This window comes from Macaca fascicularis, chromosome 1 (genome assembly GCF_037993035.2).
Source record: "Macaca fascicularis isolate 582-1 chromosome 1, T2T-MFA8v1.1".
Taxonomy (NCBI): domain Eukaryota; kingdom Metazoa; phylum Chordata; class Mammalia; order Primates; family Cercopithecidae; genus Macaca; species Macaca fascicularis.
The window spans coordinates 99791985-99818724 of record NC_088375.1 but is presented as its reverse complement, the minus strand read 5'-3'; the positions used below and the strand labels follow the sequence as shown (position 1 = coordinate 99818724).

At 45.0% G+C, this 26740-nt stretch overlaps 1 protein-coding gene across 1 annotated transcript; it reads left to right on the top strand.

Moving 5' to 3' along the window:
• The first annotated feature begins 416 nt into the window (after window positions 1-416).
• PCP4L1 (Purkinje cell protein 4 like 1) lies at window positions 417-25821 on the top strand. The gene is made up of 3 exons (XM_005541183.5): window positions 417-656; window positions 24044-24098; window positions 24713-25821. Exons 1-3 carry the CDS (start codon window positions 648-650, stop codon window positions 24853-24855), a joined length of 207 nt encoding a protein of 68 aa, XP_005541240.1. The 5' UTR covers window positions 417-647; the 3' UTR covers window positions 24856-25821.
• The last annotated feature ends 919 nt before the right edge of the window (window positions 25822-26740 follow it).

Sequence of the window (26740 nt, the reverse complement as noted above, 5' to 3'; positions counted from 1 at the left end):
CTGGTCCACGGTGCTATCTTACTACAAAATCTTAATCTGCAACATCTCTTGGCTTTACCCCTTTCATTCACTGTTTCCTGCTTTCCGTGTACCCTCTTAATTTCCTTCCAGCTCTTCTCTTTCTCAGACTCACACACTCCTTCCATTCCACTCCCCCCCTTGCTTTCTTCGTGTACATCTCCTTCCTTCCTCTCTTTTTTTGCTCCCCCTGGTTCATTTTCCGTCCGCACATCCCCGATGGTCTCCCCCTCCTTCCCGCTCTCTGTCTTACCCTAGTTTGGAAATGCAGCAGACCTCTAAACCTGCCAGCATTGGATGCAAGAGGCTGTCATGCTACGGTAGGAGGAGCTTCTATTGGTCGGGCTGGAGGCGGGTACCGAGCTGAGTATAAAAGATGGGGCCGGAGGCGGCGCGCCGAGAGGCTCTGACAGGACGGGTCGAAGAGGGTCGCCTGGCCGGAGCCGGGCGACGGAGAATCCCGGGTGCCAGCACCAGAGCAGCGGCTCTCTGCACTAACTCGCCTCTCCTGGTGAGCCGTAACCCCTGTCGCAGAGCCCGGCAACTCTCAGCTGTCGCCCGCGGAGCCCCGAGGGACCCTCGCCTCACCTCTGCGTGCCGCGCCTGGAGCGCCCTGTCCAGCTGCGGAGATGAGCGAGGTGAGCGGCGCGCCCCCGGGGGTCTCGGCAGAGCTGCGGCGGGGAGGGGGCTGAGGCTCGGGATGCCAGGGAGGCGAGGGAGAGTGAGGCAGACCGTGGCCGCGAAGAACCCTCCAGGGGCGCACCACTGCCCTCCTAGGAAAGCTCCCACCTCCGGGCGCTGGGAACCGATTGGAAGACGGGGTGCTTTCAGTCTCCCTACTGTGAACGGTGCTTTTGGGGGTAACTGGAATCGGCTGTAGAGTCGGGAAGTGGGGATGCCGAGCTCTCGTCATCCCCTTGGGATACTGCCCCCTGCATCTGTCTGGCTCCCCTTACCCCCTCACTTCGCTTCTGTCCTCTCTCTCCTGGGGATGTAAGGCACTCACGTTCCTTACGTAGCATCTAACAAGAACTCCATCCCTGGCGCCTGGGGAGGGCCACTACGCCCCTTTTAGAAAGGTGGCATCCTGCCCTCCACTCATTCAGTCAGGAACGTTGGAGGGATCTTTTCGGGTATTTAGAAGCCCCTGCCAGCTCCTGGGGAAATTTCCCCTTCAAGAATAGACCTCCCTCTGCAGTGCTTGTTACGAACTAGGTCTTCTAGCAGGCTCTGTGGTGTTCATCGTGGCCAGACCCAGTCCATTAACTGATTTACTGTTTTCAAAGAACACTGTTCCTGGGGTGGGGGAGTAGGGGGCCAAAGCAGCGACTTTGGAAAGACATCTCCTATTGTCTATTTGTAGGCACAGTCTCATCTCCAGAAACAAGGATCAGCCTTCCCAAGTGAAGTCAGTCTGGTTACTGGCATCACACGCTTGCCCTCTGCAACCTCTTTCCTAGTACCCACGTCGTTGTGTTGAACCTAACTCCTCTGCTATATGTCAGATATGTATGTAGGTCTGCAACTTACCTGTGATGTAGCCTTAGGCAAAGTACAAAACCTTTGTTTCATTTTTTATCTGTAAAATGGGGATAATATTGGTTGTTGTAATAATTAAATGAGATAATATATGCCAAATACTTCAAACAGGACCTGGCACTCAATCTATATTAGCTAGTATCTTACTGGTTTTTTCCTCCTCCATTAGAATATTACAGAAATTTAGCAGAAGAATTCCCAAAGACATTAGATTACTGAAGGAATAGGACCCTGGAGCCTAGGTTCCAGTTTAGATAGTAAAAATGAAGATCTCTACTGACTCCTACCAAAAGTTGTCACCCAGGGAGCTAATTAGTGCCAACTGCTGTGTTGTCTTGGTTGCCATGTTCACTAATTTTATCCTGGAAAATTCAGCTAGTCTGGGGGCTGCAGATGAATCAAAGTGATTTCCAGTCCCTCAGCTGGTTGTGACTCTGATGATGGCAGTCTTTCAGAAAGAAAAGAAAAAAACTCATCAACCTCCTCTTTCAGCTCTGATGTGGGAAGAGAGGTTCTCTTTGCCCTCTTTTCACTGAGGTCTAGGGTTCATACTACTCCTCCCACCCCGAGCATTTCTAAATCTGAAAGCTGTAATCCAAGCCATCCCCTGGGAGTTTGTGATCTGAAGGCTATGCCAACGTGAGGAATTGTGGTTAGCTTGTTTTTTCTGGGGAAAGTGCACAGCCCCTTTGTAGGACACACTACAGGGGCTGGCATTTAGGGTAGTATTTGGTGGAATGAGAAGCCTGTTTTGTGGCAAAGGAAACAATTTGGTGTTTGAGGGGTAAGTCAAGTCTGCGCCCTCCTGACTCAGCAGCTGCATTTGGTTAGCCTTCATCAGGGTCTCGGTAGAATGATGAGAGAAGGATCCACGGATGGAGACTGTCAGTGTACCCAAGTATGCCCAGCCTCCTAGGCTATCAGTGTGAACTCGTTTTAACTAGCAATTTAGTCATAGAAGCTGTCTCCTAATACAGAGCTGAGCCTGGTCTCAGGGATGAGTACTTATAAAATCCAAGAGCAGCTGTCTCTGAATCAGGTCACAAAGGGGTCTCTGCTTCTCTAGGGGCTGCAACCCAGCCTGTTTTCTTCCTCTTGTAAAAGCTATGGTAAAAGGTGGAAGTGTTGCCCAGAGCTCTTAGGGAGACTCCAATCTGCTTCATTTCTCTCAGCCCAGCCCCATGGGGCTCCTCTTTCAGGCAGAAGAGCCCGGCCCAGGAAAGCCCTGTGTACCTTGAATCTTACGTAAGTTTCACCTCCCCCAACTGCTTATTTTCTTGCTTCAGAGAAACTGCATAAAATGAGGCAATTTGGGATGTCTTTAAGAGACTCCTAATTCAACTGAAGAACAAAACCAGGGAGGAGTCTCCAGACCTAGAACAACCAACAATGCAGGGGTTCTGGTGGGGCTGCTGGGGAGGATCTCTGACTCTGCCTTGCCTTTGTGGCTCTTTACTGTCACTCATTACTGCAGTAGAGCATTTCCCTGTAAGTGTGTGTGTGCGCGTTCGTGCACGAAGGAGCTGCAGGGACTCATCTCCAATTTGTCTGCATTCACAGCTGCAGGCAGGACTTGATTGCTGTGGATCACACTCTATCTCCTGTGGTTTAATAACTTTTCCCTAGTTTCAGTGACGGGTGGGAATGGGAGATGTGTTCAGTCCCTGAGGGCTCCTTCCTGTAATCCTTTTTCATACAGTGTAGCTGGCTGCTTAAAGCAGAATTGCAGGTTCTTTTGTAATCCTGTTGCATTTCTCATCTGCGAGGAGCCTAGCTGGGGGAATCCCTTGGTTCAGCAGTTATTCTGCTGAAATGGGAGTCATGGACCACTAGTGACAGTCTTCATGGTGTCTGTCCTGTGTTTTGGCTGGCAGGGACTGGGGCAGGGACAGATCAACTAGAAATCTCATTTAGGGGACAGCTTAAACCTGATGCTCCTTCATTATCCTGCTTGCTGTCTTCTTACCTAATGAGAATGGGATATCACACTTTGGAGATCCACACTCTCTTTCCTGTGCACATGTGTCTGCATCTGCCACCTTCTTAATAAGGGAAGTTCAGTCAGAATGATACTATTCTGTTGTCTCCTGTGAACCAGTTGTTAGGGAACCTGGTGTGGACTTGGAGGAGATCCAAGTTTATCTCTCTCATTGGTATGTTACTTTTATTATGGTTATATTGGATATACAAAATAGAAAATCTAGTCACTTACTGCTATTGAAATGCCTTGTACCGGCTGGGCATGGTGGCTCACACCTGTAATCCCAGCACTTTGGGAGGCCGAGGTGGGTGGATCATGAGGTCAGGAGATGGAGACCATCCTGGCTAACAAGGTGAAACCCCGTCTCTACAAAAAAAAATACAAAAAATTAGCCGGGCGAGGTGGCGGGCGCCTGTAGTCCCAGCTACTTGGGAGGCTGAGGCAGGAGAATGGAGTGAACCCGGGAGGCGGAGCTTGCAGTGAGCCGAGATCACACCACTGCACTCCAGCCTGGGCAACAGAGCGAGACTCCTTCTCAAAAAAAAAAAAAAAGAAATGCCTTCTACCTCTGGAAACATCTGCTTTGGAGTGAGGAAAATGAGAACTTGCTCATCCCTTTCTTAGTCTCCCATTTACGTTGCTGGTTTTAGCTGCTTAGGCAGGAGCCTCTAGCTGATAGAAGTGGATGACTGTCATCCTGTAACTTGGAAATATGGATGATTTCTTCTCTCAACTACAGCTGTGATTTCTTAGCTCTTAGAATGTCATCTTTATAGGGTCAGGCAGCCGTAAGTAATATGGCTGAAGTCCAAATATACAAACTTGATGCGTCTTTCACCTCTGCCTATGGAGGCTCCTAACTGATGGAAGTGGTGGAGATAGAGTTGCAGGCAGAGAGGATGAAGAAAGATGAATAATTGTCTCTTCAAGGTGGTGGTTCTATGAATGCCTCCCTCTATTTTCTTTTTACTTTTCTATGTTTCTAAATTGTCTTTCACGAGTCTATTTTATCATAGAGAAAAATAAACTTAGTTCTGCAAAAAGTTCTTCAAAATAGAAAAATATATCTTTCACCAAGAAAACCTCAAATAAAATGTCAAAACATTTTAGTGATGCGATTTTAGATTTGTTAAGGAACACTGAAGATCATCTGGTCCAATATTCTCATTTTACAGGTGAGAAAACTGGGGCCCAAAACTTATCTAAGTTTATACTATACTAGAACCAAGACTAGGGCACAGTACTTCTGACTTCTCATTCCAAAAGAATATTCCATAGGACTCCTTTAACATTTTACTTCAGTAAATACAGAATTTTTTTTTTTTTTTTTTGAGTTGGAGTCTTGCACTGTTGCCAGGGCTGGCTGGAGTGCAATGGTGCGATCTTGGCTCATTGCAACTTCTGCCTCCGGGGTTCATGCGATTCTCTTGCCTCAGCCTTCCAAGTAGCTGGGATTACAGGCACTTGCCACCACATCTGGCTAATTTTTTGTATTTTTAGTAGAGATGGGGTTTCACTATGTTGGCCAGACTGGTCTCGAACTCCTGATCTCAGGTGATCTGCCCACCTCAGCCTCCCAAAGTGCTGGGATTGCAGGGGTGAGCCACCGTACCTGGCCACAGAATTATTTAATTAGCATGCAATCCCTTAATATATTTCAAGTACTTTTTTTTTTTTTTAAACAGTGTCTTTTCACCCACCCAGGCTGGAGTATAGTGGCACGATCATGGCTCACTGCAGCTTCAAGCTCCTGGGCTTAAGCAATCTTCCCACCTCAGCATCCCTTGTAGCTGGGACCACAGGTACATGTCACCATGCCTAGTTAATTTTTTTTGTATTTTTTGTAGAGACAGGTTTCACCACATTGCCCATGCTGGTCTCAAACTCCTGAGCTCAAGCAATTCACCCATCTCAGCCTCCCAAAATGCTGAAATTACAGGCATGAGCTACCATGCTTGGCCTCAATACTTTCTTTACTTTTTTTTTTGAGATGGAATCTCACTCTGCCACCCAGGTTGGAGCGCAGTGGCACCATTTTGGCTCACTGCAATCTCCACCTCCTGGCTTCAAGCGATTCTCCTGCCTCAGCTCCCGAGTAGCTGGGATTACAGGCATGTACCACCAGGCCCGGGTAATTTTTGTATTTTTTTTAGTAGAGATGACGTTTCACTATGTTGACCAGACTGGTCTCAAACTCCTGTCCTCAAGTGATCCACCTGTCTCGGCCTCCCAAAGTGCTGGGATTACAGACATGAGCCACCATGCCTAGCCCCAAGTACTTTCTATAAGAAATATAGGCTGGGCGCAGTGGCTCACGCCTATAATCCCAGCACTTTGGGAGGCTGAGGCGGGTGGATAATGAGGTCAGGAGTTCAAGACCAGCCTGGCCAACATGGTGAAACCCCGTCTCTACTAAAACTATAAAAATTAGCCAGGTGTGGTGGCAGCTGCCCATAATCCCAGCTATTTGGGAGACTGAACCAGGAGAATTGCTTGAACCTGGGAGGCAGAAGTTGCAGTGAGCCGAGATAGCACCACTGTACTCCAGTCTGTCACATAGCAAGACTCCATCTAAAAAAAAAGAAATATAAGCAATGTGGCTGAGTGTGGTGGTTCACACCTGTAATCCCAACACTTTGGGAGGCTGAGGCAGGAGGACTGTTTGAGCTCAGGAGTTTGAGACCAGCCTGGGCAACATGATGGCACCACTACCCTCCAGCCTGGGCGATAGAGTGAGACCCTGTCTCTCACACACACAAAAAAGAAATATAAGCAGTGTGATCTAATAATGCTGAGCAAGAGGAGAGAGACAAGAGACCAACATTAGATAATATTTTATCAACAGGGTTCATTCTGGTAGAATACTAGTCAGGGCAGGTACTATCCATCCTTATGCAGGATGCCTAGTCACCTTAAAAGTGGGTGCAGAAAATGGGGTGGAGTAGGTAAGCTGATAGGAGTGAAGGAAGTAGGGAGCCTGAAGGCCCTCTTTTCATGAGTTCTTAATTTCGATGTTCATCATTGATTCCTGTAATTGCAGGAAAGCAGGTGTCTAAGTAAAATTGGTGCACCCGATGACCAAACAGCCTCTGGATATTCAGTCCTCTTTCGTTTGGCCGTTTGACTTCCAAGTTGGGAGTTCAAAGGCTTTGGAAAGAGAATGGTAAGGCCAGATGTGATGGCTCATACCTATTATCCCAGCACTTTGGAAGGCTGAAGTGGGAGGATTGCTTCAGCCCAGGAGTTTGAGACTAGCCCGGACAACATAGCAAGACCCTGTCTTTACAAAAAATGAAAAATTAGCTAGATATGGTAGTGTGCATCTGTAGTCCCAGCTACTTGGGAGGCTGAGGTGGGAGGATTGCTTGAGTCCAGGAGGTCAAGGCTGCAGTTAGCCATGATCGTGCCACTGCACTCCAGCTTAGGCAACAGAGCACGGCCCTGTCTCTGGGGCGGGGGGGAGAAAGAAGGGCAAGAAGATGGGGAAAGAAGAATGAGAAGAATGCATGAGGCTGGCAAGGTAAGTGATGAAATCTTACTGGGATTCAAGCATCCTGAGTGCATGATTTTCTAAATCCATACTCCAGACCTGCTGCTGAAAATGGCTTGACTCGGCTGGAATTATTTTAGTTACAAAAGTAAGCTGAATGAGAGCAGATCCAAAACCACATTTTTTTTTTTTTTTTATTTGAGACAGAGTTTTGCTCTTGTTGCCCAGGCTGGAGTGCAGTGGCATGATCTCGGCTCACTGCAACCTCACCTCCCAGGTTCAAGCGATTTTCCTGTCTCAGCCTCCCAAGTAGCTGGGATTACAGGTGCCTGACACCACGTCTGGCTAATTTTTTTTGTATTTTTAGTAGAGACGGGGTTTTATCATGTTGGCCAGGCTGGTCTCAAACTCCTGACCTTAGGTGATCCACCTGCCTTGGCCTCCCAAAGTGCTGGGATTACGGGTGTCAGCCACTGCGCCCAGCCTCAAAACCACTTTTCTAAAAGATCTGCATCCCAGAAAGGTGCCCATAAACAAGTACCTAGAAATCTAGACCTTGTCACAGTGTCCTCACTGAAGCCTGATTTCTATTTCCCTCTAGGCTTATTCCTGAAGGCATGCCCAGTACCCCACCCAGGGAAAAAGGGTGCCATTTACCATTCTGTTGTCTTTGGTGCTGCCTCCCTCCCACACAAAGCCCTCCAGCTGAGTGTTTGCTTTGTAGGCTGCAGGGGGATTAATACGTTTATTTTGGGACATTAACCATGGGTGGGATGCACATTGAAGATTATAGTAATAAATGATGCTTTGGCACTACTCTCTCTCCCCCATTCCCTATACCCCAGTGTGGGGTGAAGGCACAGCTTTAAGCTGTGTGCAGAGCACCACAAATAACCACTCATTAAACTGTGGCAGCCCATGCTAGGGGGAACAGGCTGGGGCTGTTGACTCACTGCATATCATAAGCTGGCATGGCCAAGGAATTCTGCATCTGACTCCAGTTGGGGGTACTTCTATTCCAGGAAACGGGTGGGGTGGCTAAGAGGCGAGGATCAGACAACGGGGCTTGGGAGCTAGGGCTGTTTAGGTTCTAATTCTGTCTTAGGATGCATCTGAGATATAGGGTATTGGGGAAATAGTCTATATATTAAGAGAGGAATGTGTGTATGTAGAACCTGTAGTAAGGATTCCTAGTTCTTTTTCTGTTATCTTGAGGGTGACCTTGAGCAAGTCTTTCTGAAGCTGTTTAAGGACTGCAGCTGGTTGCTGCACTGAAAGAATTGAAACAGTTCCAACAGTGCTGCAAAAACAGCAGTCTAGGGTCTTCCAGGGGCACTAGAGGATCCCAGAAGCCTCTATAAGGTTTTTTAGCAGTTACCTTCATTTAACATTGGAGGAGAATATGTCAGAAGGGATAAAAGGGTCCCAGGGCTGGAGTGGGAGGGTGCAAAGCCTCTTTGTCACCACTTGGAAGCAGATCCACTAACTCCTGTCCCCCTTCACTTCCTGCACCTCTAGCAGGGAGCTTAGGAAGCCTAGGATTTATGTCAATACAAAGGCAAGGAAAGGGATTTTTTTTTTTTTTTTTTTTGAGGTGGAGTCTCCCTCTGTCGCCCAGGCTGGAGTGCAGTGGCCGGATCTCAGCTCACTGCAAGCTCCGCCTCCCAGGTTTACGCCATTCTCCTGCCTCAGCCTCCCGAGTAGCTGGGACTACAGGCGCCCGCCACCTCGCCCGGCTAGATTTTTGTATTTTTTAGTAGAGACGGGGTTTCATCGTGTTAGCCAGGATGGTCTTGATCTCCTGACCTTGTGATCCGCCCATCTCGGCCTCCCAAAGTGCTGGGATTACAGGCTTGAGCCACCGCACCCGGCCAAGGAAAGGGATTTTTAAAGGCTAGTATTTAGGATTTTTAGGATTCAGTCCCTTTTTAGGTTTTCTGCCTTGGACTGTAGGACAGGATTCTGAGTTCCTGTGCGTATTCATCTAAACTAAGTAATTCTGGCAGTAAGTACCAAAATGTGTTTATAATGTGTTTTTATTTACACAGCATCCAAACTATGTCATGCAAATACAGGTATAAGTAGTCTAGGTATGATGAGGTGATCCTTGCTCCTGTTTGTTGCTGCTGTTAACAGCCCATGATCTCTCTTTAAAGAGCCCAGTGGGCTGAGGAATATGGGGAAATCTAAGTAGTATCCTTTCCAGGGCTCTAACTCACTGCTTGGAGCAGAAGGGGCGACACTATCTTCCCTTTTCCGGTGACAATGGTTGCTGTGGCAACACTGTTAAAGATGAAAGCCACAAAGGAAGGAGGAAGCACAGCCCAAGAAGGGAGCAGGGAATATTGGGCCTAGAGTTATAGGGTATCTGTTCCCCAGTAGTGGTAGCAGGAAAACAGCACCAAAGTTGCCACCATTTTGACTGTCTAGGTGCTTGCTACCACAGTACTATGTTTCATTTTTGTTTTTGTTTTGTTTTTGTTTTTTTAGACAGAGTCTGGCTCTGTCACCCAGGCTGGAGTGGAGTGCAGTGGCGCGATGTTGGCTCACCATGACCTCTGCCTCCCAGGTTCAAGCAATTCTCCCACCTCAGCCTCCTGAGTAACTGGGATTACAGGTGACCGCCACCATGCCCGGCTAATTTTTGTATTTTTAGTAGACACAGGGTTTCACCATGTTGGCCAGGCTGGTCTCAAACTCCTGACCTTAGGTCATCCCCCTGCCTTGGCCTCCCAAAATGCTGGAAGTACAGGCGTGAGCCACCGCACCCGGCCAACAGTACTATCTGGTGAGGCAGGGAATAGACTTACACAATCATCTTCATGACACAAAAGTGGACGAAAGGACTCAATCAAGGAGATATAGTTTGTTTACTCCTGAGTGCTAATCTCCTTCTCCTTGTGGTGTATAACTTAAAACAAGAGATTTCTCAGGGTTCCCAGAGGTTTAGAGCCATTCTCAGCACTTCTGGGGGCAGACATTGGGAAGACAGGGAGACTGTGATTTCTAGGGCTTGTTTAGAGGAAAAAAAAAAAAAAGAGCATTTGTGAAACTCCTACAGTAGCAGAATAAGCCTCCAGGGCCCTTCGAGCAATCCCAGGTATTCTCTTCCTCTTTCAGTTCCACTTCGAGAAGAACTACTCTGTGGCAACTCCACTCTCTGACACTAGTATTTTAACCCTGCAGTAAATACCTCAGCATCTTGACCTAAACCTATTCTTATATTCAACCCCAGGGTATATTACTTTGGAATAATAACTATTTATTGCAATATGTGCTAGGTATTTTACATACATTTTCTCTGGTTCCTTTTACCTTTTTTTTTTCTTTTGGAGATGGAGTCTCACTCTTGTTGCCAGGAGTGCAATGGCGTGATCTCAGCTCATTGCAACCTCTGCCTCCTGGGTTCAAGCGATTCTCCTGCATCAGCCTCCCAAATAGCTGGGATTACAGGCATGCACCAACATGCCTGGCTAATTTTGTATTTTTAGTATAGACAGGGTTTCACCGTGTTGGTCAGGCTGGTCTGAAACTCCTAGCTTCAAATGAGCCACCCGCCTTGGGCTCCCAAAGTGCTGGGATTTCAGGCGTGAGCCACTGTGCCCTGCCCTTTCACGTTTCAAGATAGATATTACCTCTCCCCTGCAGATGAGAGATCTGAGCACAGCAAAGCTAAGCAATTTACCCAATGTCACACAGCTAGGAATGACAGAGCTGAGATTTGAACAGATAGTCAATGCAGATCCAGGGTATGAATCCAGATCTGTCTGACTAGTGTGCCACATTGCTGCTCCCAGGAATTTGAAGCCTAACAGAATTTTATTTTATTTTTTTCGTTTATCCTCATCCTCTATGTGACGATAAGGCCTAAGCAAATTTTAATTCACATAAATATCCATTAAGTACCTACTATTACAAGACACAGGTTGTAGTTATTGTAGGCTAGACACAAACAAATGGAAAACATGGACTGTGCTTCAAAGGAAATAAAATCTAGCAGGGTGCTGAGGGTAGGGAAGGGGAGGTAAGACATATTACCTGTACTACAGGTACAGGTAATATGAAATATACTTCATGAGAAGGTCTTTCCTTCATTCTCAGCTCCTTTTCAGGCACATATGTTAAAGTGAAGGAAAGCAGTAACCTGGCTTCTGAATCCCTTTTCTATAACCTCTGAACTGGCTACAGAATGGAGGCCCTCAACTGTCTGAAAGCAAATTTGATTTCAGAAACTTAGATGATGTTGCAAATAAAACAGAGAGCCCCCCTCATTTATTTAAAAAAGACTTAGTGTAAATCATGTGTAAAGGATCAAAAACAATCAATAGGAATTAATGACACAAAAAGGAGGCCGGCATAAGAGAACCATATGCCAAGGTCCTGAGGTGGGAAGGAACATAGTATGTTCCAAAGATGAGGTCACTGAGGTAATCAGAGGCTGAGTAATGTATAGCCTTTTAGGCCATATTAAGGATTTGGGGCTGAGTGTGGTGGCTTACACCTGTAATCCCAGCACTTTGGGAGGCTGAGGCAGGAATACTGCCTGAGCCCAAGAGTTTGAGACCAGCCTGGGCAACATGGCAAAAACCTATCTCTACAAAAAATACAAATATTAGCCGAGTGTAGTGGTGTGTGCCTGTGGTCCCAGCTACTCAGGAAGCTGAGGTGCGAGGATTGCTTGAGCCCAGGAGGCCAAGGCTGCAGTGAGCTGAGATTGTACCATTGCATTCCAGCCTGGGCAAGAGTAAGACCCTGTCTCAAAAAAATAGTAATAAAGGACTGGGCGTGGTGGCTCACACCTGTAACCCTAGCATTTTGGGAGGCCAAGGCGGGCAGATCACCTGAGGTCAGAAGTTCAAGACCAGCCTGGCCAACATGGTGAAACCCCATCTAAAAATACAAAAATTAGCCAGGCATGGTGGCACGTCCTGTAATCCCGGCTACTCGGGAGGCTGAGGCAGGAGAATTGCTTGAACTCAGGAGGCAGAGGCTGCAGTAAGCTGAGATCATGCCACTGCACTCCAGCCTGGGCAACAGAGAGAGACTCTGCCTCAAAAAATAAATAATAATAAAATAAAAATTAAAAAGAACTTCATCTTTTATCCCAAGAGCATCAGTAACCACTTGGGTTGTTACAGTTGCTCATGTCAGAGCCAACTGTGTTAGGGTGTGCAATGGTCTGAATGTTTGTGTACCCCCAAAATCCATATATTGAAATCCTAATCCCCAAGGTGATGATACTAGGTGAGGCCTTTGGGAGGTGATTAGGTCATGAGGACAGAGCCCTCATAAATGGGATTAGTACCCTTATAAAAGAGACTCCAGGCTAAAAAAAAAAAAGAGAGACCTCAAGCTAGGTGCAGTGGTTCATGCCTGTAATTCCAGCACATTGGGAGCCTGAGGCAGGCAGATCACAAGGTCAAGAGATTGAGACCATCCTGGCCAACATGGTGAAACCCCATCTCTACTAAAAATACAAAAAAATTAGCTGGGCAAGGTGGCATGTGCCTGTAGTCCCTGCTACTTGGGCAGCTGAGGCAGGAGAATTGCTTGAACCCAGGAGGTGGAGGTCTCAGTGAGCTGAGATCACGCCACTGCACTCCAGTGATACAGCGAGACTCTGTCTCAAAAAAAAAAAAAGAAGAGAGACCCCGAAGAGGTCCCTCTCCTCTTCTACCATGTGAGGATGTAGCAAAAGACGGCCGTCTACAGATGGCAAGTGGGCCTCACCAGTCATTGAATTCAGGTTGTTTCCAGTTTTTGGCAATTACAAGTAGAGTTGCTATAAATATTAATTTACAAATGTATGTGTGAACATAAGTTTTAATTTCTCTTGGATAAATAGGAATAGGATTGGTGGGTGGTATGGTAAATGTATGCTTAAGAAATTGCCAAAGTAGCTATACCATCTTGCATTCCCACCAACAACGTATGAGAGTTCCAGTTGCTCTATATCTTTGCCTCCACATGGTATCACCACTAAACAGAAAATTTTTAATAGATATGTGGTGATATCTCATTGTGGTTTTAATTTCCATTTCCCACTTGATGATGATGTTATATATCTTTTCATGTGCTTGTCATTCATGTATCTTCTTTGGTGAAATGTCTGTTCAAATATTATACCCATTTTAAAAAACTGTGTTTTTAATTATAGAGATTTAGAAGTTCTTTCAAAACTTGTTCTGGATGCAAGCCTTTTATCAGATATTTGATTTGCAAACATTTTCTTCTAGTCCGTAGTTTGTTTCTTTTATTTTCCCCCGCCCCCTGAGACAGAGTCTTGCTCTGTCTCCAGGCTGGAGTGTAGTGGCACAATCTTGGCTCATTGCAACCTCCGCCTCCAGGGTTCAAGCAATTCTCCTGCCTCAGCTTCCTGAGTAGCTGAGACTATAGGCACATGCCACCACGCCCAGCTAATTTTTGTATTTTTAGTAGAGACTGGGTTTCACCTTGTTGACCTGGCTGGTCTCCAATGCCTGACCTTGTGATCAGCCTGCCTCAGTCTCCCAAAGTACTGGGATGACAAGTGTGAGCCACTGTGCCTGATCTTCTTTTTTTCTTTTTTCTTTTTTGAGAGAAGCTCTCACTCTGTCACCCAGGCTGGAGTGCAGTGGCGTGATCATAGCTCACTGCAGCCTTGATCTCTGGGTTCTAGTGATTGGTCCTCCTACCTCAGCCTCCCAGGTAGCTGGGACTACAGGTGCATGCCACCACACTTGGCTAAATTTTTTTTTTTATTTTTAGTAGAGACAAAGTCTATGTTGCTCAGGATGTTCTCGAACTTTTGGCCTCAAGTGACCCGCCCTCCTCAGCTTCCCAAAATGATGGGGTTACAGGCGTGAGCCACCGTGCCCTGCCTAATTGTACATATTCATAGAGTTACATAGTGAGTGATGTTTTGATACATATAACATGTAGTGATCAGATCAGGGTAATCCCTAACCTTTTTTTTTTTTTAAGCAAATTCTTCTAGATCCTGATTTCTTTTTTTCTTTTTTAAAGCATTTCCCTAAACTTTTAACATTGGTATTCCTGGGCTGGGCACAGTGGCTCACGCCTGTAATCCCAGCACTTTGGGAAACCAAGGTGGGTGGATCACGAGGTCAGGAGTTCAAGACCAGCCTGGCCAACATGGTGAAACCCTGTCTCTACTAAAAATACAAAAATTAGCCAGGTGTGGTGGTGGGCGCCTGTAATCCCAGCTACTCTGGCGGCTGAGGCAGGAGAATTGCTTGAACTCTGGAGGTGGAGGTTGCAGTGAGCTGAGATCGCACCATTGTACTCCAGCCTGAGCAACAAAAGTGAAACTCCGTCTCAAAAAAAAAAACACAAAAGTTATTCCTCAATATTGACAATTCCTATTGTCCTAGACCTGCTTCTTTCCTCTCTAATGGTAGTTGGAAAAGAAATTCAGGTTGAGGGAGGCTTTTATTTTATTTATTTATTTTTTTAACTGACATCCTAAGTCATATATTTATTTGCTTCTTAAAGAGAGAGGGAAGCTTTATATATAAGAGAGTAAAGGGAACTGATTGTCAAGATTCCTGGGAGGAGAAGGGTGATGGGATCTAGAGCTCAGATGGAAGGACAAGACATCATCTGACAAATGCTCTGAGAAGAGGCGGATAGGCAAATGTGTGGTGTTTCTCTTTCCTGGAAGTGGGAGGAAATGAAAAGGGTAGGTACTCCTGGGGAAAGTATTAGGGAAAGGGAGAAGGTTACTATGTCATGTTCCTCTCTGCAATCTCAAAGCCTAAAGAAAAAAAGACCCTTAAGCCAACAAGACTCTCCTTCTTTTCCTTCTTCCCCATGGGAAGGGAGAATCTGCAACTTTGAGCTGCAGAGGAAACAAAAGAGTACTCATGGGGAATTGGCAGCATCATCAAGATGATGGAATGGAACATTGGTATACATCAGGCTCAGAAGCAAGGAGAAAAAGAAATATAGGAAAGTAGGTAAGGAAAGCAACTGAAACCTTCTAGGGAAAATAAATTAAGGAAAAGAATGAGTTGATGGGCCTCGCAGTTGCTAATTAGTGTTTGGTATCTATTGAGAAACGAGAAACATTTAATCCTGGCTGGGGAGGGTGCAGGTGCCTCACACCTGTAATTCCAGCACTTTAGGAGGCCAGGGCTGGAGTATTGCTTGAGTGTCTCAAACAAAAAAAACAAAACCCCAGAAATCCCATTCAGTCCTGTGTGGGCAGTGAGGCTGAACTGAACCAAGCTCCAAGCTCACTAGAAACTTGGAATAACAGGCTTGAATGACAGTGAGGGAGGCATTTGAAATAGAAGCCAGTAGAATGATCCTTCACATGGAATTCTCAGACTCTGAAGGGCTTGGTTCTGGCTCTGTGAGTAAAGAACACATATGTAAACTGTGGCTGTCCTCCGGGAGTCAGTCTCGTGTGTCAGGAGGCCCACTGAGCAAACATTAAGATGAAAACCAGAATCAGAGTGATTAGATCAATTAACAGAGCAGAAATGTGAGTGACAGGCATGGTCTGGGATCAGGTTGTCAAATATTAATAACATGTAAAATTGCCCCATAATGGCAGGCACAACTGGACCCTGTTCCCCAAGTTCCCTTTGGAGTATATGTGAAGATAGCATTGTATATGCATGCACATACATGCTCATACTTTTGATTGGAGATTAAGAGATAGCATAGGATAATGATCAAGAGCATGGATTCTAGAGCCAGACTGCCTGGGTTCAAATCCTAGCTTTGTGGCTTGTTTGTTCTATGGCTTTGGGCAAGATAACCTCTCGACTTCAGTTTCCTTCTCTGTGAAATAGAAATAATAATTAGACCTATTTTATAGGGCTGTTAAAATAATCATTCAACGTGTTAGTGTTTATAAAGTGCTTAGAAAAGTAGCTGGCACATAGTGTATTATATATGATTGTTCATAAAGTAAAGTGAAGAGACATTCTGAAATCCTTGATTTCTTCCAGTTCCCCCAGTTGGGTCCTATAAGGAGAAGGAAGGATTTGCTAAATCATTTCATTGTTGTTATTTCTGGTTGGAAAAGCTCAGTATCGAAAGGAGTAGAAGGCTAGGCACTCCAGCCTGGGTGACAAGAGCAAAACTCCGTCTCAAAAAAAAAAAAAAAAAAAAAAAGAGTAGAAGAGCACCTGAGAAGTTTGTGATCCATACCTGGCTAGAATGAGGAGCTGAGAAATGCTGACCTGTTACAGCTCTTGCAGTTCAGCCTCACTCCTCTGGAGGTATGAGTTTTTGTGAGAAACACTAGAGTACATGGTCTCTGGTTCACCCAGAGTGGACCTCCATGCCTCCTTTGTTTATGTGAAATATGGTTAGTCTGATGGCTTGCAGATGCATATACCAGAGGACCTTAATTCATCTAAAATTGCTGCATTTCTGGAAGATAAACAGGAGGGTTGAGGCAGAGATCAGGGACTAATAAAGGACTGAGCACCACATAGAGGGTGGGAGCAGACAACTTGTGATCTAACTTCCCCCACCCCTAACCTCAGCAAATCATAAACAACTAGATCCAGAAGAGCGTCTACAGTGGCGATTTTGACAACTGGCTAGAGAGAAAGAGAGAAGAGGGTCAGGAGGTAAAAGCTCCTGCAGCCCTTTCAGTGGAAGGTAAAAGGGAAATTTCAAGGGGCATTGTGAGTAATAGGAGTTTTCTTCTCCTTACAGCATCCTTTTCTGGTTTCCCAAGTGGAGACCCCCACTTTTAGATTATTATCTCTCATAAATGTAACCTAAATGGAGCTAGAAACCCCGGGGGTGGGGGGACCAGATGGCAGCTAAGCCACTGCTCCATTCCAGAGCCAGAGATATCAGGAGAGACTTGGGAGGGAAGCAGCTGGCAGGGCAGAGGGAAGGTGGCAGCCTGTGTGGTTTAGTCCTGACACACATTCCTGCTTATTCTCAAGGTCTGCTGTTATGAGAAGGAATGTAGAGGAAACAGCCACCTAAGGGAAGATATTTAGAATCAGTCCAGATTTTCCTTCAAAGAGGAGGGGTTGGGGTGAGAGAAAAGATCTGATAGATTAAGGGAATAGGCTTAGAGTCAGACAGAGGGATAATGGCTAAATCATGGATCAGAGTCCGAGATTTACTGGGAAAAGAGAGCATAGGATTTGAAGTCAGAGATTATGAGACTATAGAACTTGCTTCTTAACCTATGACCCTCTTGTCTGGACAGTTGCTGTTATCCTATTAACTGCATACTCCATCTAGGTCATACTTTTTTTTTTGAGACAGAGTCTTGCTCTGTCACCCAGGCTGGAGTGCAGTGGTGTGATCTCAACTCATTGCAACCTCCACCTCCCTGGTTCAAGCAATTCTCCTGCCCCAGCCTCCCTGGTAGCTGGGATTACATTTGCCTGCCATCACGCCCAGCTAATTTTGTGTTTTTAGTAGAGATGGGGTTTCGCCATGTTGGCCATACTGGCCTCGAACTCCTGACCTCAAAGGATCTGCCTGCTTTGGCCTCCCAAAGTGCTGGGATTACAGGCGTGAGCCATTGCGCCCGGCCAGGTCATACTTTTACAGTGTGGACAAACCTCTTGTGATGACAATATTCCTGTGGAAGGTGTCACCTCAGTAACTATTGGGACATTTTATCGATTATGTGCAAAATTAAGAATAGAAAAACATTTGACCACAGGGGTATTATGGGGAGAGAAAGAGTAACAACTGGGCCAGTCTCCTAAGTCTCAGAACAGTCCTTCCTGTCATGAAGTCTTTCTTTTGGTCAAAGGGGAACAAGTAGGAATTCTATAGGGTTTCAGGAACACCTTTATATATGTTCTTCCAGATTTTAAAATGAAAATGTATATGGGCCTGGCACGGTGGCTTGTGCGTGTAAACCCAGCTCTTTGAGAGATTGAGACAGGAGGATTGCTTGAGTTCAGGAGTTTGAAACCAGCCTGGGAAACATAGTAAGACCCAGTCTCTACAAAAAAATACAAAAATTACCCAGCTGTAATGGTGTGCCTGTAGTCCCAGCTACCTGCAAGGCTGAGGTGGGAGAATCACTGGAGCCTGGGAGATCAAGGCTGCAGTGAGACATGATTGTGCCGCTGCACTCCAGCCTGGGTGACAAAGCAAGACTAATCTCTTTTAAAAAAAAGGAAAATCTGTGTGTATATATATTTTATATATATATACACACACACATATGTATCTTACACAAAATTTGGACCATAACCGAGTTTGAAAAACTTGCCCATGTCAAATACAATATCGCATTAGCATTTTAAATAATTTTTTTTCTAAATTATTATTTTCTTTCCCCGTAATGTTTTATTGGAACCATTTACCAGAATTGAAAGAATAGTTCAAGCCAGGTGCAGTGGCATTGAACCTATTATCTCAGCTATTTAGGAGGCTGAGGAGGAAGAATTGCTTGAGTCCACCAATTTGAGATCAGCCCGGGCAGCATAGTGAGACCCCATCTTGAACAAACAAATAATTAGAGTTAATAAATGATTTCAGCAAAGTTGTTAGATATAAGATCAATATCTAAAAATCAATGGTGTCTCTAAACACTATCAATGAAAAGTCCAAAAAAGGAAATTAAAGCAATTCCTTAAGGAAAGAAAAAATAGTTAAATATATACCCATATGTCTTCCACTTAGATTCAGTAATTGTTAACATATTAGCATATTTGTGTCAGCATGTGACAATATTTGGTCTTATGGAGACAGTACAGCCTGTTGGCTAGGAGTATGGAGTCAGTCTACCTGCGCTCCAAAGCCAGGTTCACTGTTTCCTATTGTGTGATTTGACTTGGGCAAGTTCCTCAACATCTTTCTAAGCCTGTTTTCCTCAACTATAACATAGGGTGCCATCTTAGAGATTTCAGAGGATTAAATAGGATAATGTTTGATATATAATAAACAATAAATATTATTTGGGTTTTTATCTCCTCTAAAATCACTTAGCCTGGAAGATAGGAACAGTATCTTGATTGGGTTCACCTTAAATTCATGGCCATTAACCCCCAGTGTGCCCTTTGTGCTATCTGGTAATCCTGCTACATCTTCAGGGTCTAGTTGTGTTGCCTAGATTGGTCTTAGACCCCTGGGCTTAAGTGATCCTCCTGCCTCATCCTATATCTCACCAGCTCACTCACTCTCCTTCTTAGATAATCCTTTGACTCATTCTCCTCTTCCCTCAAACATTTAATACTTCCTGTGCCTTCTTCACTCTCAGCTGACAACTGTCTTTTGTGTTTCATTAAGACAATGGAAACAATCAGAAGAAAACTTTTATACATTTCTACATCTGCCACCTTTCCTGTTTCTATGCCTGCATTCCTATATTGTAGATAAACTGTCTGTATTCCTATCAAAGGGCAACCCCTCCACTTATGCACCAGATCTATTTTCTCTTGCCTATTTAAGACATCACTCTGGTAATTATCCCCTCTCCTGTATCATCAGTTTTTTTTTCTTCCTTACTAAATCATTTCCATCAGCATTTAAAATCCTCCATCTTACCAAGCCTTCTCATAACCCAACATTCATCTCCAACTAACTTCCAAGTCCTCTGCCACCCTTTAAAGAAAGGATCTTTGATAGAGCTCTCTGTACTGAAAAATATACAGGCAGATCCAATTTATTTTACCATGAAACTTGTCTCAAGTCTTAATACTTCCTATTATCTCCATCACTACCACCCCCCGGGCCTCATCATCTTGCTTGTACCACTGTGAGACCCTCTTAATTGTTTCCCCTGGTTTCTCTCTTGCCCCTCTATTTTCTTTCTTTCTTTCTCTTTCTTTCTCTCTTTCTCTCTGTTTCTCTCTTTCTTTTTTTTTTTTTGAGATGGAGTCTCACTCTGTCGCACAGGCTGGAGTGCAGTGGCTCGGTCTCAGCTCACTGCAGGCTCCGCATCCTGGGTTCACACCATTCTCCTGCCTCAGCCTCCCGAGTAGCTGGGAATACAGGCACCTGCCACCACACTCAGCTAATTTTTTGTATTTTTAGTAGAGACGGGGTTTCACCATGTTAACCAGGATGGTCTTGATCTCCTGACTTCATGATCCACCCGCCTTGGCGTCCCAAAGTGCTGGGATTACAGGCGTGAGCCACCGCGCCGGCCTATTTCTTTCTTTTTATAGAGATGGGGTCTCGCTATGTTGCCTGGACTGGTCATGAACTCCTGGGCTCAAGTGATCCTCCCATCTCAGCCTCCCAAAGTGCTGGGATTATAGGCATGAGCCACTACACCCAGCCAGTAGTCTTTTTTTCTACCCATCTGTCAGAATAATCCTTTAAAAACATGACAGACCATGTTTTCCTCTGCCCCCAAACCTGTAATGTCTTTTCATCAGCTCAGAAAAAAATCTAAATTCTTTGTCTTGTTCCAAAGACACATATTCTGGCCATCTACCTAACCTCATTTCTTATATTTTCTCCCTTACATAGCTCCAGCCATGATGATCTCTCTTTCTCTTTACTCTTCCCCTTCCCATTCCCTCACCCTTGTTGCTTAGGCTGGAGTGCAGTGGCACGATCTCAGCTCACCACAACCTCCACCTTCCAGGCTCGAGTGATCCTTCCATCTCAGCCTCCTGAGTAGCTGGGACCACAAGTGCATGCCACCAAGCTTGGTTAATTTCTATAGTTTTTATAGAGATTGTGTTTCACCATGTTGCCCAGGCTGGTTTCGAACTCCTGGACTCAAGCAATCCACCCATCTTGGCCTCCCAAAGTGCTGAGATTACAGGCATGAGCCACTGCATCTGGCCCGTGATGATTTTTTTACTCTTCCTTGAACGTAACAGGCACAAACTTGCTTCAGGACCTTCTACTTGATCTTTCATCTGCCCAGAGGATCTTTTCCCACACATTCACATAGCTTGTTCTTACATTGTCATTAAAGCCTCTACTCAAATGTCAGTCTTCAGAGAGACTTCCCTAGACTACTCTGCTTTATTTTCTTTCATGGCATTTGTCACTAACTGATGTATTTGTTGAATAAGTGCAGGGACTTTCTTTTGCTTACTGCTGTATGCCCAACGCCTATAACAATACTTGCCATGTGATTAGGCACTGACGTATTTGTTGAATGAATCTTTTGCTTCTTTTATACCTCTTTAGTTTATAGAACAGTGTTGAACACAAGTAAGTGCTTGATAAGTATTTATTGAAGTGAGATGGAAACAGCATAATCTACAGAATATAAATTGGATTCTATCAGTTTCTTAAAGCAAAACCCTTACCTCTGGCAGTCATTCAACAAAGGTTTGCATCTGTAAAATGGGGGATGATAATAAATACTCCACTAAGCTGTTTCAAGAATTAGATGAGAAAACATTTATGAAAGCACCCAGTTTTTGTATTTTGTTAAATATAAAGTACTTAAAATTGTGAAGTGAATAAACAGACTCCGAAGGTACCAAGTGCAAGAGTGGCTCTGTCTCCAGATGAACCATACCTTGAGACTGATGAATGTCCAGATGAAGTAGCCTTATTAATATAATTTTGAGGAAGGGGAATTACTATTTTTTTAGAGAGCTAGGGTCTTGCTTTGTCTTGCCAGGCTGGCCTTGAACTCCTGGGCTCAAGGGATCCTCCCAAATAGCTGAGACTACAGGTTTATGCCATTGTACCTGGCCTTACTATTATGTTTAACTCTCCATCTGAGCAGGGAACCTGGAAAAAAGCATACATATCAGCTGATTATTCTCACTTCAAATTCATGACCTCCTGCCTTATGAGGGGCCTGAATGTCTCTAGCAATCCTATCACTGTTCCTTAGTCCATTTACTCTCCTACTTGCCTAGGTGAGTATTTCTCCCTTCCTTTCTTTAATACGTCTTCCCTCCTCCTCTTGGATCATGACCTTGTTAAATATTTTACTTCAAAAAAATAGAAGCAATTAGGTCTCCCTCCAAATGTTCCCTCTGCTTTCGCCTGGGCCTGTAAACTCTGCCTTCCCTCCAGTTCCTGTGGGTATCCTAGTCTAGCTCTTATTCAAGGCCAGCCCTCTATTGATGCACTAGATCTCACCCCCTCTCTCCTATTCCAGTAATGATCCTCTTTCTCTCCTACAGTTTTTCCTTGTCTACTGGATCGTTTCCATAAGAACACAAGCATTCTGTAATTTCTGTCATTTTAAATAAAATCTTCTTGTGACCTCATATCTGCCAGAAGTTATACCCCCATCCCCATTTTTGGAATTCCTTCTGTATTTGCTGCTGCAATTCCTCTCTTCCTTTTCCCTTTTGAGCCCATTACGATCATTCCCTCCCCTTTCTCCCCTCCTTCATGGAAAATTCTCTTATCAGTGTCACCAGTGATCTCCCCATAGCAAAACTCAAATGGTCAATCCAGTTCTCATCGTACTTGACTTACCTGCAGAATTAGACACAGTCATTCTCTACTCCCTGAAATATTTTCTTCACATGGCTTCCACATTACTGTAATCTCTTGGCTTTTCTCCTACCTGGCTTCTTCTCCATCCTGTTGATTTTTCTTAATTTCTACAATTCTAATCACTGGGATACCTCAGGATTTTATCCTCTTCTGTATCTGAACTCACTTTCTTGGCGATCCCATTCAGTCTCACAGCTTTAAATGCTATCCATATATCAATAGCTCCCTAATTTATATCTGTAGTCCAGGTCCTTCTCTTTAACTCATCTTGAATATTCAACTGGTAATAAAAGCATCTTCTCTTGGATGATTAATAGCCATCTCAAATTTGTTAAAAAATAAGCGCCTTATCCTCCCCCTAAAACCTCCTCTCCCTGTTTCCTACATCTCAGGAAATGGCAGCTGTATTTTTTTCAGATCATCAGGCCAAAAAAATTTGGAATTGTCCTTGACACATCTCTTTCTCACAATGCTGTTTATCAAATCAACAAATCATATTGGTCATAGCTGGATAATATTCCCAGAATCCAACCATTTACCATCTTCATTGCCACCATGCTGAATCAAGCTACCATCGTCTCTTGCTTGGTTTTCTGCAATAACCTCTTTTTTTTTTTTTTTTTTTTTTTTTTGAGACGGAGTCTCACGCTGTTGCCCAGGCTGGAGTGCAGTGGTGCGATCTCGGCTCACTGCAAGCTCCGCCTCCCGGGTTCCCGCCATTCTCCTGCCTCAGCCTCCTGAGTAGCTGGGACTACAGGCGCCCGCCACCGCGCCCGGCTAATTTTTTGTATTTTTAGTAGAGACGGGGTTTCACTGTGGTCTCGATCTCCTGACCTTGTGATCCGCCCGCCTCGGCCTCCCAAAGTGCTGGGATTACAGGCTTGAGCCACCGCGCCCGGCTTCTGCAATAACCTCTTAACAGATTTTTCTGCCTCCTTTCTCATTTCCCTTTTATGCAAATCAGAGGTCTCTGGTGACTTCTCATCTCACTTGTAGTAACAGTCAAACTCCTTAAAAAGACTTCTAAAGCCCTACATAATCTGCTTCCACCCCCAGTTAACTCTGTTCTCATCTCCATTAATCTTTCCTCTTTCCTCTCTCCACTCCAACTACACTGGTCTGCTATTCCTCAAACAGGCTAGTCACACTTCCAACCCAGAGCCCTTGAAAACTCCTGCCAGATATCTATGAGCCTTACTTCCTCATCTCCTTCAGCTCTTTGGTCAAATGCAACTTTTCGGAGAGGCTTTTCCTGACTACTCTATCTAAAACTGTATTCCTCCATTTCCACCCTAGTACTTACTACCTCCTTCCCTGCCTTTTCTCCATAGCACTTATCATCACAGTAGTCATTTTATGTGCTTTATTTGTCTCTATATACACTGGAATGTAAGCTCCATGAGGGCAGAATTTCTTTGTCTGTTTTGTCCTCTACACTTTCTAGCATCAATAAATCTTTGTTGAATGAATTTGGTAACTTTTCCTCTGGTCTCTGATCTCAAGACTCGCTTCCTCAAAAGACTAAGGAAATGCACCTGGTGATAGGAGGGCTTAAGAGTATATAAGAGGTCTGAGGTGATGGTGCCTTCAAATTACTTCCATGAATATCTAATATTCTGATATTCTAATATTTTTTCCAGCTTAATACCAAAACGTCCCCAGCAACCAACCAGGCAGCTGGCCCAGAGGAAAAAGGTGAGTGGGGTTGGGCTAGGCAGTTTGTAGAGCAAGTGACTACAGAGACATGAAGACAAGTAGAGTGAGTCTGGAATTTCCTAAAGTCAGACGTGAAAGGAATAAGAATGTGGATAAGTGAAACAAAGGACTAGGTTAGAACTATAGTACTATATCTATAGGCTTCCTTCTATTTTTCGTAGGAAGTAAACCTATCAGTATTTACTCCTTGATTTTAGAAACTGGGTCTGGAGTGTTGGGGGAGAGAGGTACAAGATAAGAAGAAACTCATCAAAAGTCCCAGCATTATCCCCATCAGAAATTGAGGGAAAGCTGAGGAAAGTGAGTGTGCATTGGAACTTGAACTGTAGGATTTATGAATAAGTGATGAAAGAAGACATTTGTTGTTTGGTCCAAGAATAGCAGAGCTCCCCTAAGTAACTATAGCTAATTCCCAGCCTTAGTACCTTGACTCAGACTTCTAGGGGAATTATCAGGCATTCATAAGCCTAGCAAAAATTGGGGGACCCCAGAGTCTGGCACAAGGTGGACCTTACCCACTGTATTGGGGGCCTGGAGAAAGGGTCTGGAGCAGGTCAGATTAACTCATTAATGAGTCTCCCAACTATCTGCAGGAAAAGCTGGCAATGTCAAGAAGGCGGAGGAGGAGGAGGAGATTGACATTGATCTGACAGCACCCGAAACAGAGAAGGCTGCCCTTGCTATTCAGGGCAAGTTCCGGCGATTTCAGAAAAGGAAAAAGGATCCCAGCTCCTGAATGGCCAGACTTGCCCTTCACCTTCACCCTGGTCCCTTCTCTCCCCTTCTCCACACCCATGTATCTTTATCCCTTGTCCCTCTAGCCTTTCCTTGAGGCAAGTTCAACTCTTATATATTCTTGTATCTGGCCCCCTCAAGCCATTACAGAAGTAGAGGCACAAGAGAGATGGAGAAGATGAAGACTTCAATCAGCAGTCACTTGTCTAAGGGTGGAACAATTTCTTCTTGGGATAAGGTTCTTTGATCAGTAGCTATGCCTGCCCTGTAGGGTTGAACAGAGGCTTCGAGGCTGAGAGGTCTCCCCAAAGAACAATGTGGGAAGGAGGGGAAGGCCTTCAGAGTAGGGTGCCTGAGGGTGGGACATATGCACTGTTCTGCTAGTTACAGCATTCACACTAGGTAACATTTTTTTTTCCCCCTTCAGATCCTTCTGCACCAACTCCAACTTCCCCTCCCGGGATCTAAGCCACAGTGGGGACTGGAGCCTCCCTTTCCCCCTAGCAGACCTAAATCAATCAGTTTATCACAATAGTGCATGCTGAGTAGATTAGTTCCAAGGAAGGGAGACTGGAATGGTGGTGTCAAGGAAAAGCCTCCCTCATCATCTAGTCTAGGACCATAACGGGCAGAAGCAGAAGAGGTTCCAGGGTCACAGGCAGGGGAATGAGAAGTACGGCACATATAGGGAGGAAAGAAAAGTGAAGAAGGGGGAAATCTCTGAAGCCACACGTTACTGCTGGGAAAAGGGTACTACATGAAGGATTGTTGGGGCTTTGCTAACCTGCTCACCTCTTACCCCCCAAGTCTAGCCATCCCCAGAGGCCATACAAACCAAGTGACTCCTGTAGTTCCCATTTGCCCCACTATGGAGTCAGGGGAAAAGTGGAATAGCCACTCCATGTGATTTTAGCATGTTTAATAATTTTAACAATAAATCACCCCACAAATGGGGTCATTTAACCTCTACTAATGTTTTTTCTTGGGAGGAACGTGATTATAAGCCTGAGCTGGCCTCAGGGAGTGGGGTGGAGGAGCAACTGTGTTGATTGCCTGGTGGCACAAGAAACTAACACTGCCTGAGCAATTTTCAGACTGAAGCCAACCCTCCCTTTCCCCACCCCTACCAACCTTGCCTTCACCTTGATTTGCCACCCACATTGTCTGTGTGCTGCTGTCACCGCCCCCAGGGTGCACCTGCAAGAGTGCTCATTTTCCCTTTCTCCTTCCAGCCAAGAGCTTGCCGGGTACACATCCCTCTGAAACAAACCCCTCTGAAAACAAACCTTGCTCCGGATTCCCAAATGACCTATCCTAGATTTCCTTCTTGCTTTGTCTTCCTCCCACATTCTCCCCTCCCCTCCCTCTTGTTTATCAAATGGAAGGGAAGGAAAAGACTCTGGTCACTAGAGAGCACCACTGTTACACTAAAATTTTAATCCACTAATTACATAAAATTATGGCTTTCAAGTAGCTTAAATTGCTGAGAAATTACCTCTATATGCTAAAACCAGAAGTCAAACGTTTAAAGATTGAGCAAAGAATGATCTGGTTTTATGTTTGTTTGTTTGTTTTTGAGATGGAGTTTTGCTCTTGTTGCCCAGGCTGGAATTCTATGGTGTGGTCTGGGCTCACCGCAACCTGTGTCTCCCAGGTTCATGCAATTCTCCTGCCTCAGCCTCCTGAGTAGCTGGGATTACAGGCATGCACCACTATGCCTGGCTAGTTTTCTATTTTTAGTAGAGATTAGGTTTCTCCATGTTGGTCAGGCTGGTCTCGAACTCCCAACCTCAGGTGATCCGCCTGCCTCTGCCTCCCAAAGTGGTAGGGTTACAGGCGTGAGCCACCACGCCTGGCCTTTTTTCCTTTTCAATTGTTTTTGTTGT